General features: G+C 33.4%; 3 protein-coding genes and 2 long non-coding RNA genes across 6 annotated transcripts; 3 read left to right on the top strand and 2 right to left on the bottom strand.

Moving 5' to 3' along the window:
• The first annotated feature begins 2,980 nt into the window (after positions 1-2,980).
• LOC108861285 (beta-glucosidase 15) lies at positions 2,981-8,340 on the top strand. The gene is made up of 12 exons (XM_018635123.2): positions 2,981-3,292; positions 3,394-3,463; positions 4,010-4,068; positions 5,106-5,181; positions 5,265-5,342; positions 6,452-6,539; positions 6,622-6,877; positions 7,035-7,368; positions 7,454-7,485; positions 7,621-7,723; positions 7,809-7,917; positions 8,046-8,340. The coding sequence occupies exons 1-12, from the start codon at positions 3,149-3,151 to the stop codon at positions 8,209-8,211; spliced, it is 1,515 nt and encodes a 504-aa protein (XP_018490625.2). The 5' UTR covers positions 2,981-3,148; the 3' UTR covers positions 8,212-8,340.
• Positions 8,341-8,741: 401 nt separating this feature from the next.
• LOC108857779 (probable beta-1,3-galactosyltransferase 14) lies at positions 8,742-11,252 on the bottom strand. Its single transcript, XM_018631790.2, has 7 exons — positions 10,734-11,252; positions 10,246-10,398; positions 10,061-10,143; positions 9,857-9,956; positions 9,673-9,786; positions 9,434-9,576; positions 8,742-9,297 (listed from the first exon to the last, which is right to left on the bottom strand). Exons 1-7 carry the CDS (start codon positions 11,093-11,095, stop codon positions 9,209-9,211), a joined length of 1,044 nt encoding a protein of 347 aa, XP_018487292.1. The 5' UTR covers positions 11,096-11,252; the 3' UTR covers positions 8,742-9,208.
• A 1,196-nt stretch (positions 11,253-12,448) lies between these two features.
• LOC108863554 (UBP1-associated protein 2C) lies at positions 12,449-14,622 on the top strand. The gene is made up of 2 exons (XM_018638017.2): positions 12,449-13,786; positions 14,313-14,622. The coding sequence occupies exon 1, from the start codon at positions 12,539-12,541 to the stop codon at positions 13,781-13,783; it is 1,245 nt and encodes a 414-aa protein (XP_018493519.1). The 5' UTR covers positions 12,449-12,538; the 3' UTR covers positions 13,784-13,786; positions 14,313-14,622.
• Positions 14,623-15,602: 980 nt separating this feature from the next.
• Positions 15,603-17,406, bottom strand: LOC130512642 (uncharacterized). Of its 2 annotated transcripts, XR_008946213.1 has the most exons (4): positions 17,273-17,406; positions 17,034-17,175; positions 16,602-16,682; positions 15,603-15,704 (listed from the first exon to the last, which is right to left on the bottom strand). It is a non-coding gene; the product is annotated as an uncharacterized LOC130512642 (long non-coding RNA). The 2 variants fall into 2 exon arrangements; XR_008946212.1 differs by lacking the exon at positions 15,603-15,704 and having other exon boundaries at positions 16,560-16,682.
• On the top strand, positions 16,194-17,428 carry LOC130512643 (uncharacterized). Its single transcript, XR_008946214.1, has 2 exons — positions 16,194-16,743; positions 17,085-17,428. It is a non-coding gene; the product is annotated as an uncharacterized LOC130512643 (long non-coding RNA).

Raw genomic sequence — 17,428 nt, 5'->3', positions numbered from 1 at the left:
TTGCAGTAAAAAATAAAGTTTGAAATTGTCATACATTGTCATACTCTTTCTCTTGCTATCAGATTATCTTTATCAAATTTCTCTATAAATAGAATCACATAACTAGTAGTTGTTAAAAAAAAAAAAAAGAATCACATAACTAGTGCGAAAACATGGTGTTAAAAAAAAAACAAAAACTAGTGCGAAAACAATTATAGTCTTTATATAAATAAACCTCTACGTATCATCTCCTCACTTAAAAAGTTAAGAATGAGAGGAAAATATCTTTCTATACCAGTGCTCATTGTCATTGCCTCGATTGAAGTTCTCGCCAAAAAATTACTCTTCAATACCTGATTTCTACGCTCGATCTCGTAAGCATTCTTATCTCTAATATTAAGAATTCCACATCCCACATTACAACTAACAAAGATAATTAATCCTATGTATATGTGGACAGAACAAACATTTATTTATGGGTAACGGTGCGGCAAGCCGGCAAGTGCTTTTGTTAAATGATGAAGTAGTCTTGGAGCTAATGTGAACGGTGGGATTTTTTGCGTCGTCATTGTTGGACAAACTTCGAATGGATAGATGGAGCACTTAATGTAAACTGTACCATTCCGAAAAAAACATAAATGACGAAATAGACTTTGAGCTGGTTTGCCTGAAAAATCGGCTGATTGATTCCAGAGAAAAGCAATTAATGTAAATTGTAATCTCTCTTTTTCATAATAGGTGGCAATTTAATCATTTTTATTCAAAATAAATATTATTCTGTAATTTCAATATATTTTTTTATTTCATTCGTTTCAAAGAGTGCATATTCTAGAGAAAAAAATAATTTATAAAAGATGTATTTTTATGTTTCCAACACAATTTTTGTCTGTTAATAATGAAAAATGTTCAATTTCATTTTGTAAAATCTTATTAGTTTAAAAATATATGAAATATAAAATTATAGAAAACTATGCATTTATTATTAAGTTTTAATATATTTTATTAAAAATTTGAAAATTCTAAAACATATATTATTTTAAAAAGGAGAGAGTATATTAAATCTAATTTTAATTTTTTTGAATAACCAAATTTTTTTTATTTGAATCATTCTTATTTAATTAATCATATATTAAATATGAAGTTACTAATCAATTGTATAATGTTTTAATTTTCATGAAAAATGTTAAAATAACACTTATTTAGAAATGGAGAAAATATCATTTCGTTTAATTATCATTATTTTCTCAGTCGGATATAATGAGGAATGGTTTGATTTTACCAAAAAAAAGAGGAATGGTTTGAAACTTTTAGTTATTTTTACAAAGAACCGGATTGGGGTTTTTCATAGTACAACCTGCTTGATTTTCCTCAACCACGGAGTTTGTTCCTTCTAGGTCTGGACGTTTTTACCTCAATCCGAAGTACTTACCTAGATCCGAACCGAAAAAATAAAACCAAATCCGAACTGTTATACAAAAATATCCGAACGGGACTTATGAGCTTAGTACTATTTGGTATTTGGTTATAACCCGAACCGATCCGAAATCCGAATTAGGATCCGAAAATATCCAAAATTAGTTAAATATGTTAATGTTTTGATATATTTTAAGGTGATTTAGATATTTTTGACTATTCAAAATACTTTTGTAGTTTGTTTTATTTGTTATTTTGAATTATTTTAGCTAATTTAGTTAGTTTAACTAATATTTAATTAGATTTGTAAACAATTTATATATTTTGAAACAAAAATTTGTCACTTTTTGAAAATTTAAAATTATACTTTTGAACGATTTTAAACATTGGTTACATCTGATCCGAACCGAACCCGGGAATCGAACCGAATCCGATCCGATAATTAGTAAATACCGAATGGTACTTCTAAGCACAATCCCGAAAATCCGAAAATTCGAATCACCCAGACCGATACCGAACGGACCATCGAACGCCCAGGCCTAATTCCTTCTTTATAGTCTCCTGGTTTTCGACGATGATCATTTGTGGCATTATTTTTTTTTCCTCATTTGTGGCATTATGAGTTGGATCATTTGGAAAGTTCCGTTGGTTCCATGCATACTAATCTTAGCATGTGTTGTAAAAGTTGGGAGTAGTACTCAACTATGTAACAACATTCGATCAGACGTGGATGTATCCTATTGTACAACATTGGATCATTTGTAAAAACTGGTTGGTTCCATGCACGGTTAGTTACGGCACGTGTAAAAGATGGGAGTAATATTATCTATATATGCAGCAACTTTAGCTTCCTATTAACCAACCTTGGACCCTATGGAGAGTTTGGAATGGTCCATGCACTTATTAACTATAGCATGTGTAAACGCTATAGCATGTGTAAACGTTGGGAGTAATACTAAACTATGAAAAAAACATTCGATCAGATGTAGAAATACTGTCCGGGATCTTGCGGTCAAGCAGCAAATTAAGAAAAGGGATTTGGAATGCTAACACATTTTAGATTCGATCTATCTACTATGCGAAGTTAATTCATGATATTTCTGCATATCAGTACGGATATAGACTCATGCTTACAACTTTTTTTATATTCGGAGAAATGTTCTATCCGTGGACTGCACTTTTTTTTAGAAATTAGTCTGGACATTTTTATAGTTCTGAGATACCTCAGATTTATCGGAAAGAATATTTTGGGAGTAATAATATATCTGGTTGTTAGTTATATTTACATGTTGCACCTCCCCTTGAGGGGGCAATATTATACCCCCATGCTTTGTTAGTTACTCCATCTGTTTCATTATAAATGTCGTTTTAGACTTGTGCACACGGATTAAGAAAACATTTAATTTTACATATTTTCAATATAAAAACATCATTACCGATACAATTCAATCAATAGAAAAATAGAATAGAGAATAAAGTTAATAAATTTTGCATCGAAACTCTAAAACGACACTTATTTTGCAACGAAAAAAATTCTCTAAAACGACACTTAATATAAAACGGAGGAAGTATATAGCACGTGTAAAAGTTGGGAGTAATTTTATATCTGTAACGACTTTCGTTTCCTGTGTAACAACATTTTGGACCATTTGATTTATTTGTTGGTCTTTGCATATATTGTATTAAAAAGAAACACTATATATAAACCTCAACTGAATCACTCCCCAATTAAAAAGATAACAATCAAAAGAATAGAATGACAGGAAAATATCTTTCTTTACTAGTTCTAGTTCTCGGCATTGTCATAGCCACCGGATATCATTATTATTCAACACCTAAAGTAAAAAGAAGTGATTTTCCAAAAGATTTCATTTTTGGATCTTCAACATCTGCTTACCAGGTATTTCTTTTTTGGTTTCTTCTAATTGTTATTATTTGTTTCTTAAAGTAAATCTGATCATTGCTTAGACAATTTATGGGTTTTCATTTAACATTTCTCAGATTGAAGGAGCGGCTCATGAGGATGGTAAAGGAGCAAGTATCTGGGATACTTTCACTGAAAAACATCCAGGTTATATACTTTAATTCAGATTTTAAAGTTCTAAAGAGTAGTTTAGATCAGAGATCCATGCATATATATATATATATATATATATATATATGTCAATCTTTTCTTATTAATGATTGGTTGGTTTTTCATGAGATTTGAAAATGACCAACTAGTGGAATATCGGTGAACAAAGTAAAAAGTCAAAATTTATCTATTATTCAATTTGTTTCAAATTGATCTATGTTTTAGAAAAATTGTGTCAAAAATAGGTTTTTATATTTTAATGCATTTATTAGATAAAATTGGTCAATTGTAAGTTTCAAAAACAATAATTATATTTATTGAATTTTGATTAGATAAAATTTGTTACAAATAGCTAAGCACAAGAGGAAAAAAGTATTCATAATTTTATCAAAAAAAGTATTCATAATTAAAATTTAGAATATTTTTAATATGTGTGAAAACTTTAAAACATGTACCTACTAAAACAGAGTAAATATGTTTTATTCTTAATGGAAGTATAGTCGATAAACTCAGTTAATGTTTTCATTTGTTTTAATCCTCCAGAGAGAATAAAGGATGGTAGCAATGGGTCTGTTGCAGCTGACTCTTACCATCTTTACAAGGTAATTGTCTTTTTGGCATCAACTATGTAAAATTTCTTAAACATTTGTTAGGAATATTTTTTTTCCAAATTTACGTATATACCATTACCATATGACATATACGATGTCAGTTATAGAAATTTTGTTTTTTTGAGAAAAATTCTGTAAATAGGATAATATCATCACTAAAATACTTTAAATCGAATAATCTAATTAATTGTACTTTTATATGAATAATATTTTTTGAGATTAAATTAAAGTTTTGAATATTTAAATGCTAAAATTATACATAAAACTAATAAATGATATAAAGATGATTAAAATTGGTTATACGATTGAGAATCGTTTTGTTAATTTAATTTTTTTAAAATTATAGGTTTCTTTTACTTAGCAATAACAAAATAAATCTAAGTTTATTTGAATGTTATGTTTCTGTAAATATTTATATGTTTCATATTTCCTCTGTTTCTGAAAATACAAATTTCTAGAGTATTCATGCTTAAAATACAATAATGTTTACAATTTAAGTTATTATTTACTTTTTATACACTTTTTAGTAATTACTAACCAATCAAAATTTAATTAGTTCAAATATTCTCAATTAATGTTTTTTAAAATTGTGAAAAATATCTTATAGAAAATTTATCTTTGTGAAACAGAAATGTTTTTAGAAAATAGGAATGTAGAGAATATTGTACTTAATTTACTAATTGGTATAAAGAGATTATCAATTGATGATCTTTTTGTTAAGCTAATCAATGAAATATTTTTAATTAATTATATCTTAATCAAAATAAATCAATAAATTTGAATTTCTCAGGATAATATATTAAATAAAACCGAGCCAAATTACAAATTTTCTAAAAAAGGTGAACAAATACTCTGGAAAATCAAACCCAAAACAAAATTTCTACCAAGTTGAAAAACAAAAAAAAAATTCATTAAATTATTAATTCAGCACATTATGCAATAAACCACCTAGTTTTTTTTTTCATTAGCCTCACAATAAGCCACAAGCTTTGATTCTATCATTTATAGTAACACTCATTGGATTACAGGAAGATGTGGCTTTAATGCATCAAATTGGTCTCAATGCTTACAGATTCTCTATCTCATGGTCAAGAATATTGCCTCGTAAGTTCTTCCCTTTGAAGGATGGAGACATGTGATTTGATTAATTTCCAGAACCAATAATTAATGAGCCGTTTCTTTTTTAGATGGGAATCTTAAAGGAGGAATCAACCAGGCTGGTATTGACTATTACAACAACTTGATCAATGAGCTTTTGTCCAAAGGTAAGAGACAACCCAGTTTTACAGATAGGCTGAAGTACTCTATTTTTTTCAGATTATTTTGATTTAAGGTTTTAGCAAAGACAATGTTTTCCAAACTTGGACTTATCAATACTATTATTGGAAAATGATTTTTCGCAACGGTACTCTTATCTTAAAACTTAAAGTGATAAATATTGTTCATATTTTTAATGAATAACTATATAACAATTTATAAATAGTTTAATTTATAATTCACAACATAATTTTGTTTTACAAAAAAATTTCTCGCGTTATGAATCACATATTATATCATTATCTTTTATAACCTCATATTATCTAATAATTATAATATAAAGTTTATATAGCTACACTTGTGTATATAATATACACAATCACGTCCACATTAAATATCAGATTGTATTTGATTCACAAAACTAAGATAATATTATATTTGTTACATCAAAGTTATTAATATTTCTTATAGCTACTTCCAGTGACGAATTTAACTAATACTTTTTAATTTTGAAACATTTGTTTCTCCATCAAAAATAATTTTTTCATTAGAAAGAAATTAAAAATATTAATACAGTTCCTATATATTAATTTGATGTTTATTTTTACTTTTAATAGTATAATTTAAATAATAACTTAACGTGCTGATTTTTTTTAATTAATGATACATTTAATAATTATTAATTTGTAAAATGATTACGGTGGCATGTGCGAGCGAAACACTTGATATATATATAGTTGTGGATATATTTTGAATACAAATTAATTTCAAGTCTTATATGTATATACTTAGTTTTCTTCCAAACACGTTTTATTGGTCATGTTTCTTTCTTAAATTTATATTTACAAAGTACAAAAAACACAAAGCCAACCCGATGACACCAAAATTGGCTGCCCTCAAAATTACACATAAGGATTTGAAAAACTTAAATGTTTCTTTTTTGAAACACATCGAAAACTTACACGCTGGCAATTGAATTATTAATTTTTTGTTGTTGCTAAAATTGAATTATTAATTTATAACACCTTTGAAGGGAATAATGTATATCTTTGGAGCGATATTTTTTTTCACTATTTTACCTTTTTTACATTAAATAGTATTTTGTTACTGTCTATAGGAATTACGCCGTTTGCCACCATTTATCATTGGGACACACCACAGGGCATTGAAGATGCTTACGGTGGACTTCTTGGCGCAGAATTTGTGTATGCCCTCCAACTCCAAACCTATATTCTTTTAGCATTTCTAATATTTTTGAATTTTTGTTTTGTTTTGTGGATGAAACAGAAACGATTTCCGCGATTATGCGGATATTTGCTTTAAGAATTTTGGAGATAGAGTGAAGTACTGGTTGACAATGAACGAGCCATTGTCAGTGGTGCAAGGAGGGTATGGTCAAGGTAAAACAGCTCCAGGAAGATGCTCTAAATTCACAAACCCTAAATGCACCGCTGGAGATGGAGCAACTGAGCCTTATATCGTTGGTCATAACCTCATCCTTTCTCACGGAGCAGCTGTAGAAGTCTACAGAGAAAAATACAATGTGAGTGAAAAAAACACGGTTCCACTCTGTTTCTTGATCTTCAAGTCACCAAAACCAACCGCGTTCCTGGGAAACAATATGTATATTAGTCATCGAATTTTGTATTTTATTTCTCTGCGGAAAATGACAAATCTCCTCTTGAATGTCGTTCAAACAGACATCTCAAAAAGGTCAAATTGGTATTGCCTTGAACACGCCTTGGAACTTGCCCTATTCAGAAGAATCAGCCGAGGATAAGTTAGCTGTGGCACGATTCATGGCATTCTCATTTGACTTCTTTATGGAACCCCTTGTGACCGGTAAATACCCACTCGATATGGTCAACAATGTAGGCGGTCGCTTGCCTACATTCACTGAACAACAATCTAAGATGCTTAAGGGCTCATATGATTTCATTGGCATCAATTATTACTCTTCCTCTTATGCAATGGATGTTCCATGCTCTACCGAACATGTTACACTGTTCTCGGATCCGTGTGTCAACACCACAGGTCGGCTTTCATATCATCCAAGTTACTTTAATCATTTTAAAATAGATTAGTCAAAATATTTAAGAGCCCAAAACTATGTTACCAGGTGAACGAAAAGGAGTTCCCATCGGTCCTAAGGTGCTTGCCTAGACTTATCTTATAAACCCTTTTAATTTTGGGTTAAAACTTACACGGTCTAATGGACCGGCCAAGGTACATAGAAGATAGACTAATCTTAATAAACCTTTATATGTGTGGTTTCTATTTTTATAGGCTGCATCAGATTGGCTTTTGATATATCCAAAGGGACTTCGCGATCTTATCCTCTATGCAAAATATAAGTTTAAAGATCCGGTCATCTACATAACCGAAAACGGTAATTCACAAATTCATGACATTTATTTGATTGATATATACTATGACAATTAATGAGTTTTAGTTTACGGATGGTATAATTATAGGGAGAGATGAATTTAATACCGGTGAAAAATTTGATAAAAAATTTCTTAAAGACGGCGATAGGATCGATTACTACACTCAACATTTTGAGATGCTTAAAGACGCGATCTCGTAAGCATTTTTGTCTCTAATTTTAAGAACTCTTCTTCCCACATTACTAATAACAAAGATATTTTTTGTATAAGTGGTCGTAAACAAATGTATACATTTGCAAATGCTTTTGTTAAATGATGAAATAGGATTGGAGCTCAGGTGAAGGGATTTTTTGTATGGTCGTTGTTGGACAATTTTGAATGGAGCACAGGATACACCGTTCGATTTGGGCTTGTTTATGTGGATTTCAACGACGGATGTAAAAGAAAGCTGAAAGATTCGGCTCATTGGTTCAGAAATTTCTTAAAATAAAAGAAAAGAAATTGATGGAGACGGTACTATTTTTTTTTGTCAACGGAGACGGTACTATCCGTTTGGAAATAATAAGCAATATCCTAGTTTAAATTTTTATAATAAGAAAATAATACGGAATCCTAAGAATCGTGTTATTATTTTTAATTTTTATTATATTTCTTTATTTAAAACTTTTACTTATATATAATTGAGTTTTTATGTTATAGTTATAATTTGATTGATTATACTCTTACCACAGATTTGTTATTCTTTATAATCTCCTGGTTTTCAACGATCGATGATCATTTGTGGTATTATGAGCTGGATCATTTGGTAAATTTGGTTGGTCCCATGCATTATTAATTGTAGCATTGTGGAAAAGTTAGGAGTAATACTATGGTATGTAATAAATGGGGAAAAAATTATCTTTGTAAAATTGGGGGGTATAATTTTTTTTCTTTTCATTTTATTGGGTCTTTTGAAGTTACTACTATTACTCTGTTTAATTATCATTTCGTCTTTGATGTTAACGAAAGGAAAAAAAAAACAAACAAAAAAAATCGATCACACACATTGTATATGAGTCTATGTACTAAGATTATACTGGCTCTGACAAAAAATCCTCCACCTTTTTTTCCTCAATGAACAAAAGAAAATCAAGCCACGAGGTTCGAAACCACCTTTCCTCCTTTTGACAAGACGTTGTAGCCCAATGGTTAGGACGGGTTCCCGCCTGCACCCAGGTAGGGGGTTCGATCCACGCCGGAGGGAACTACCTTGCAACGCTCTTGTCACCCACACGGATATGGGCCATGCTTTCGGCCCATTTGAAAAACTGGGAGGGGCGTCTATCCGTGGGCATTCCTTCCCCTTGGGGATTAGTCTGGGCCTTCTGGGCCTGGGATACCCCCAGGTTAAACAAAAAAAAAAAAAAACAAAAGAAAATCAAAACTTTCGCTCTTCTAAGATTGGAGACAATCTTGCTGCGGGTATGAGTCGAAGATGTGGCAAAAGATCACTCATCATCTGATGGCAAAGTCGGGCTTTTCGAACAGCTTTCTTGCTTGTGAAGTTCCAACATTCTCTTCTCTGGATTACAAAGACCTGCACCAGTTTTATATGATCATCAAATGCTTGTTTATGTTATTAAACTGGATCTGGATCCAAAGACAGAACAACACCAAGAGTTTTATATCTCACTAGTACTATTTTGTTGATGTGTTAAAAGAAATTCCAAAACCTGAGCATTTGGGGATGTCCCAAACAGCAACAGAGGAAGGAGAACATTCTGGTTCGCAAAGTATGTGATGATTCTCGTGGTTGACGTTCATTGCTAGCATCCACGCACCTATTGTTACGTCCTCGTTGTTAAACATCCTGAAACTGCATTTGCAGAAGTAAAAAAAAAAATCATTACTACAAAAAGAGAAGAGGACATTATGATATTATTTTTCTGTCAAGTAACGAAACAGAACTTGCCTGTTATTCTTGAGGGCAACCAAACTTGCTACGACATCAGAAGAGAGAGCATAGATCGGGCCATAAGCATGAAGAAAATATTCCTTTCCCAGCAGATGAGACAATGGTTCATACCTGTGAAATTCCAAGGAGTGGAGAGTTTAAAAATATATATCACTTCGCAGGTGTGTTCTCTCCTTCTTACCATTTGAGCTTAGGATCTGTGAAAACTGGACCCTTCTTCAAGCATCCTAGGTATGTTTGAGAGTGACTCCGCTCTTTAGCCAGCAGCAGAGAGAGTCGATCTGTTGAGAAAACAAAACAACAGAAGTTCATACAAAGGCCAAGACTTTTTTTTAAAAAAAGTTTGTCCTGAAGACAGAGATGATCGATCATAAGAGATAACCACCTGGCCTCAAGTATATATCATCGTCAGCTTTGACATAGAACTCAGCATCGTAAAGCCCATACGCAGCTTTGAAGAAAGCCAAACTATACAACAACAAAAGAAAGAAAGCTTAAAAGACTAGCACGGACTAGAAGCAGCTTGGATCATATTATGTCAGATGCGAAGGAAAAATCACTCTCACTAACGTTTTGTAAGGGAGCTTACTGTACTCCTCTTCTACATCAAGAAGGACAAAGTCATCATACTCTGCGATCTCCCTTCTGAGCTCAGCCATTTTTTGCTCACTCTTGGTCTTTCCTATCACAAACCTAATGGCTAATCCCGTAGATTCTTCCAAGCTGCAAAGAGCAGTGTTACTAAATGAAAAGGACAACACACCTACATCCATCTATATATAGTAACAGCATCTACAACAGCAAAACAAGAAACTATGCAAATGTGAAAAGGATAAAAAAATCAATGTACTACAGCAAAACATGAACCATGATTTGATTATACTGTCATTTCTATTTTAAGATCAGAGCTCACAAGTCAGCACCCTTAATCAGATTCAATCTAAATTCAGGAATCAAGATCAAAACAAACTCAATATTCAAGTAAAGATCTCACATTTTGCTAATTCAAAATCCAGATCAAACCAATGTCAAAAGACAAAATCTAAACCAATGAGTACCGTCGAAGTCCTTCCGGATCTGACGGCATCCACGTCTTCCTAAGTGCTTGTCTCCTACCAACCGATCCGAATCCGGTCTGAATACCAACGAATCCCATAACCTTATGCCTCTTCCCATTGCCGCCGCCACCACCAGCGCCGTTGTTATTCCCGGCGACTTCCCAGACGACTCGCACCGTCTTCGGAGGAGCGTTGGTCAAGCAATTACGGCCGGTTAATCGGAGAGCGGGGAAGAGGATCACGGCGAGGCCAAATGTGAATCCGGCGATTCCGATAGCTAGGGAGGTTAATACTATAAGAGCTGTTGATCGGCGCGTGGCGAGTGATTGACGCGCGTGGAATAGCTTACGAGGAGATTGCATTGTGGCAAAGCAAGCAGCTAACACCTTGGTACTCTCCGATCCGGTGGATCCAATTATCAGGATCCGGTCACGTGTTGATACTTGCCAACAGCTTTTTAGTGTTGGAGGATGGATAGTGGTTCTTAATTTTTTTTTCCGTTTTCGGACAGAGGTTGTTAATTTTTTCTTTTAATTTATAGTCTTAAAGTATATGAGAAAACGTCTTCTTAACGTCATTACAGTAACTTAAAAGTTAAAACACAACTGAACATTCCCTACGAAACATACATTATTCTTGTAGTAAAAGAGTTTCCAAAAAAAAAAACATACATTATTCTTTTTTTTTTTTAACTCAACATCAACTTCATATTAACCAAATATTCTTCTAAAGTTATATCCTTCCATTTCAAAATGATATTCCCTCAGTTTTCTTAATAAGTGACATTTTTTATTTACCTTTTAGAAAGCTTGTACTAAATTTTCAGCTTTCAATACAAATTTTATTAGATTTTAATGTTAAATATTTTTTTATTTATACAATTTGTTTTTATTGGCTGATTTGTAGTCAGATGAATAGTTAATGAAAACAGTGACAAAAAAATAGTTTATGTTTTTTTTGTATAGAAAAAATATGAAATCAAATTATTTCTTAATTTTTTTTGTGTACAAACTAAAGCATCAAGTAATAAAAAATAAAAAGAATATATGTTTTCAACTTTTCACGCGAATTAAAATATATTAAAATTTGAATATAAATATATTATTTATTAGGATTAGCTATTTTCACCATTATTATCCATCAAGATTTAATTAACAAAATTATTTTTTTAAGTTTACAATTTAGTTTAAAATGTACTGAAAATGTGTAAATTATATCTTTTAAACAAAATTTTCTATAACATGGATAATTTTGAAATGAAAAGAATTAATTAAAAACATATGTAAAACATTTTTGTTTATGCATCGGTAGTGATAAACGATCAGCAAATAAGCGACATCGATTACCATACCGCTATTGTTGTTTGTTTCATAACTACCGCTGAATCCAAAAATTTAATAGCATAGTCATTAATCAATACTCATTGTGATAACTAGATGAACAACATTTGACTGCTATGGCTATCGATTATCAAACGAACAGAGCATAAATAAAATGTTATGCGTTTAAAATTTTCTGGTCCGGCCTTGCTTGGCTTCACACTGACAGAGCAATAAAGCGGGAGAAGAAAACAACGGCAAAAGAAGACCAAGGAACAATAACGAGCCTTATCCTATACCTTAAATTACAATTTAACTGGTCTGGGCCTTAAAAAGCCCGCTTAAAAAACACTATAGGCTTTATAAAAATAAACAACATACGCACACCTTCCCTCTCTTACTGTAACCTCTGTCGTCTCGATTAAGATCAAGGATATCGAGAAGAAACGTATCTCATCATTCTACACACAAACCCACCCCTCGATCATGGATATGCTGAAGAAGCGACGTCTCGACGAGAACGGCATCGGTCTCCTCCTCAACAACGACGGACACGTCACCACAACAATCTCGACCCGACTGACCCCGCACGACGCTCGGAAGCTCATCGACCGATTCTCCACCGACCAGCTCCTCGACGTCCTGCAAGAGGCCGTCGCCCGGCACCCCGACGTCCTCGATCTCGTCAGATCGACCGCCGACTCCGACGTCTCCTTGAGGAAGCTCTTCATCCGCGGCCTCGCGGCGGAGACGACGACGGAGAGTCTCCGATCGCTCTTCTCCGGCTACGGAGACCTCGACGAAGCCGTCGTGATCCTCGACAAGGTCACGGCGAAATCGAAAGGGTACGGGTTCGTGACGTTCAAGCACGCGGACGGAGCTCTCCTCGCTCTCAAGGATCCGTCTAAGAAGATCGACGGGCGCGTGACTGTCACGCAGCTCGCTGCGGCTGGGAATCAAGGTGGGACGGGGACGGCGGCGGGGGCGGGGGGTCGTGTTTCTTCGGATGTATCGACGAGGAAGATATACGTGGCGAATGTGCCGTTTGATATGCCTGCGGATAGGTTGTTGAATCAGTTTCTTGCTTATGGAGATATTGAGGAAGGTCCTTTGGGTTTTGATAAAGTCACGGGGAAGTCACGTGGGTTTGCTTTGTTTGTTTATAAGACTTGTGAAGGTGCTCAGGCGGCGCTTGCTGATCCCACGAAGGTGGTTGATGGGAAGCATCTGCAGTGTAAGTTGGCTATAGATGGGAAGAAAGGAAAGCCGCAGGGACAAGATGGTGGCGCTGGGGTTGGAGGGCATGGTGGTCACGGTGATGGTCCTGGACCTTATAATCACGGTGGACCTGGTGGGATGGGTCCTTACGGTGGATACGCGGGAGGACCACCGCCGTATCACTTGAACTCCACGCCAGCTTCTATGGGTGGTGGTGGTGGTGCTGGAGGAGGTGGTTATGGAGGTGCATATGCTGGTCATTATAGTGGATATGGTGGTGCAGGATCTGGGGGTTATGGATCAATGGGTGGTGGTTATGGTGGGCCAGGTGCTGGAAGTGGTCCGTATAGAATGCCGCCGAGTTCTATGTCTGGTGGTGGTTATCCAGAGAGTGGGCATTATGGGCATTCGTCAGCTTCTGCGTATCCTGGACAGCATCCGCCTGTTGGTGCCTCCCCAGTGCCAAGAGTTCCTCTTGGAGGAATGTACCCCAACGGTGCACCAAATTACTGAATGGTGAGATTGCTATTCTTTGAATTGAGTTATTCGTTAGGCTTGATCTTGCTAGTTGTAGAGCTTTTTTGTGCATGATTAGGGTCCTAGCATTTTGACGTATTCTTCACTGTATTTTTGTTACTGCTGCTGTGCTTAGGTTTGTTTGCTAGCTAGACGTTCTCTGCTTTCTCCTTCATGTGTCCACTTGGGGCTATTTGCTTGCGATCAGTGATATTTGCTATGCAATTCCTGAGTACGTGAGTATCTTTATGTTATTTACCTTTTTGGTTAATGGTTCGATAAACCTAAAACTATAATTATTTTAGGCGGTAGTATTCTGTTCATTTCATTAGTATCAAAATCGGTTAGTCTGTCTGCAGCCAACATCATCATCATTTGCTTCTTTCTGCAACAGTGATGTTTCTCATATTTGCTCTATACGATGATTGTAAAGTAGTTGTTTTCTGCTTGTAGTTTAATCTTTTTTTTTGAAGTGACTTGTTTGTTAATGCTAATGACCAAATTGAGTTGTGAATGAATGATTCAGGTTTGTGACACGGAGAAGATGCATTTTGTGCTTAGTGGTGATTACGTGATTGCAGCTTCTTTAAAAAATCTCTGGATTGATGAATGTATTACTGCTTTGACATCTGTCTCTCTCTCTGCACTTGAACTGAATGTGCCCTTGGCTTCTGAATGCCTAGTTACTCTATGACTGATTAGTCTAGCCTGTATTTTCTCTCTTTCATAGGCTTAGTTGTCAGATGAATGGTCTTGTTTGTCAGATTAGTGAGTTTTCAATAACATTTGCTGTATTCTTCTCTACTATGTTTTCTGGTTATTGTTCCTTTTCAATCTTCTGAAACGTAGCCACAACGCTCTACTTGTCTGTGATCTTTGAGGACATCTGTTTGGGCGTTTACCTACCTACAGAATCCTTTACTTGACATAAATAAAGTGGCACTGGTTTTCTTTGTGAATCAATTCTCACTGGTTGATTCATAGGTTAAAAAGTGCTGAACATGTCTTTGCTTTAGCAGCTTTTGATATATTTGTCTCTTTCCCAAGTAGACTTGTCAATACCATACATGATAGAAGCTTTTTGAATATATGTTATTCATTGTTTGACAAGAACTCTGCTTCAGATGACAACAAGTTTAATATGATTCTGTTACTTTCAATGGTCGTTTGAGGTTTTATGTCAGAAACACTTGTCCTTTAATGGCTTTGTTTGGGTAAAATATTCTGTGAAGACAAAGACTTGGATCTGATCCCTCTTCGTGTCCACCACAAACAGACTAGTCTTTGTGTCATTGTTGGTGATCATGTGGTCGCATCTTCTTGTTTTTACTCTTTTTTTTTGTTTTCTTTTTCCTTTTTATTTGGCTTTCTCTGGTGCGACCGAGGTGTGGCAAAGAGAAGACAGCGTCGATATTAATTCGTTGTAACATGTAATTTAAATGTGTCGTTACACTTTTGTATGCAACACTGCTAGTGTTTAATCAACCATTTTGGGGTGGATTTTTTTTTTTTTGATTATGCATAATTGTTTTTTTGTGTATTTTGGATTTGTTTTTTTTCTCGTTTTTTGCTAAAAGCTCCACTTATATATATCATTAAAAACCATAACATTGCATCAATCTACTAAAAGAATTTCGAAAACCCTGATCACGAGTTTAGTTTTTGATTAATGAAACATGACAATAATATCCTGTATCAATACTATTAAAACAGAAGACCTTTTTTTGAGGTGACCTTCTTTTTCAATAATATTTACAGCTATGCCACTGAATTATTTTTTAAGCTATGATTTATATAAATATATATATTTCCACGATATCTTTTTTCTTCCAACAAACAATCTGTTGCCTCATCTCTCTTTTGCCGTTCAACCAAATCACTTTAGCCGATCGTAACATCACCGATCCATATTATTTCTCTGCACATAAAAAAAAACAGTAGCTATAATTTCAAGTAACGTAACCAATCATTAATCATTTGTTTTTCATTGCTTATAAGGTAGATGGATGTATGTGGGTTTTGTGTATCGAAACTTACACCATCATGGTCTAATAACATATCGGATTCAAAGTTTCAAGGTTATCAAATTAACAGGTAATATATATATACCTAAAACCTGATATAATGTATTTTGTCAGTATTCATAATTATGAAACCCTAACGTATATGATCATAAATCATTAAGCCCTAATTCACAAATCCTAAACCCCAAATATTAATGTTTTTATTTTATTTCTACCCCTCATATATTGAAAAAACCACAAAAATACAATTATAGATAATTATTAACTTAAAGCCGGCGTGTTTAAAAAAAAATATATATATATATATATATATATATATATATATATATATATATATATCAAATTTATTATTATGCCAAATTCGTTTATAATTATTAAAACTACTGTTCCAGTTATAGTTGCAAATCTTTTTCAAATTAATAACAAACAACAAAAACTAGAAAATTAAAAGTCGTTAACATTACAAATCAAATACACTAGGCCAATCATTATATTTACCAATCTTCCACAAATACATTTTTTCAAATAGAAACAAAATAAATCGGAAGTTTCTAACAAACTGTCGGATATGCTGATTTAGAAAATCTTATTTTCCATAACTTAAACTAACTTGATACTCAAGATTTGTAATATTGAAAAAAATATTCTCAAACTGTATTGAATGGAAATACTGTATGCTAAAATATCGGCCTTGACCAATCTTATATATACTGCATTCTAAACCTCAAAGCAATCATATTTTTTTCAATGAATAATAGCTATAAATGTCTTCCACTCAAAAGATATCGTACATTGACGAAGTTAGTCCATGGAAATGGATATGGTTTAGTCCATGGAAATGGATATGGTTGATCCAAGTCAATGCTACACACCTGCAAACCATCCAACGCCGGGTTTGGTGAGAGTTTGGAAATCATATTTGCAGATAAAAAGGTAAATATTATTCATCATCTTGAAAGAGTACGTTTTGTTATTGTAGCGAAAGTATGTCCAGTCAAATCTTATATGGTTTTGTTAATCAATCAATTTAAAAAATAAAAGCTTCAATATCGATCTGTTTATTTATTTATTTTGTGTATGTTTTGTTTTCATGAAATCGCGTAAGTTAACATCTATGTTATTCTTATAATTTCTGTGGTTTTGTTTTTGTTCTTCGTGAACGTTATATTGCATTAGCTATATATGGATCAAGAAGAAATACAAAGATGTTAAGTTCAATTTACCTTTACTGATCTGTTGAAGTGCTTTTATGGTGGATCTCTATCTTTATGCAGTAAGCCATCAAATTGGATGATTTAACGAGGATCTACCTCAGAAAGTTTCAGATCGGCTTCGATTTCTTTTTATCCATAACATCAAAGCCATCTGACATGACATTCAAAACAAATCAATAAATTGTTTCAGAAATATGTGTAGCTTCAACTATCTATGAAGGATGAAGAATGAAGATCAAAAGATTTACCAGCGAAGAGATTCGCTGAAAAGAATCAAGATTAACAAAAGAGTCCTTTCCCAATCGCCATTTGTATCAATACTATTAAAGTTGAAGTATGACCAACTGATATTAGTTGTATCCACTTTTTAAATTTTATAACTGCCAGTAAATATACTTTTAATA

Source organism: Raphanus sativus, chromosome 5, assembly GCF_000801105.2.
Source record: "Raphanus sativus cultivar WK10039 chromosome 5, ASM80110v3, whole genome shotgun sequence".
Lineage (NCBI taxonomy): Eukaryota > Viridiplantae > Streptophyta > Magnoliopsida > Brassicales > Brassicaceae > Raphanus > Raphanus sativus.
The sequence above is the reverse complement of the archived record's forward strand: the minus strand, read 5'-3'. Positions and strand labels throughout refer to the sequence as shown.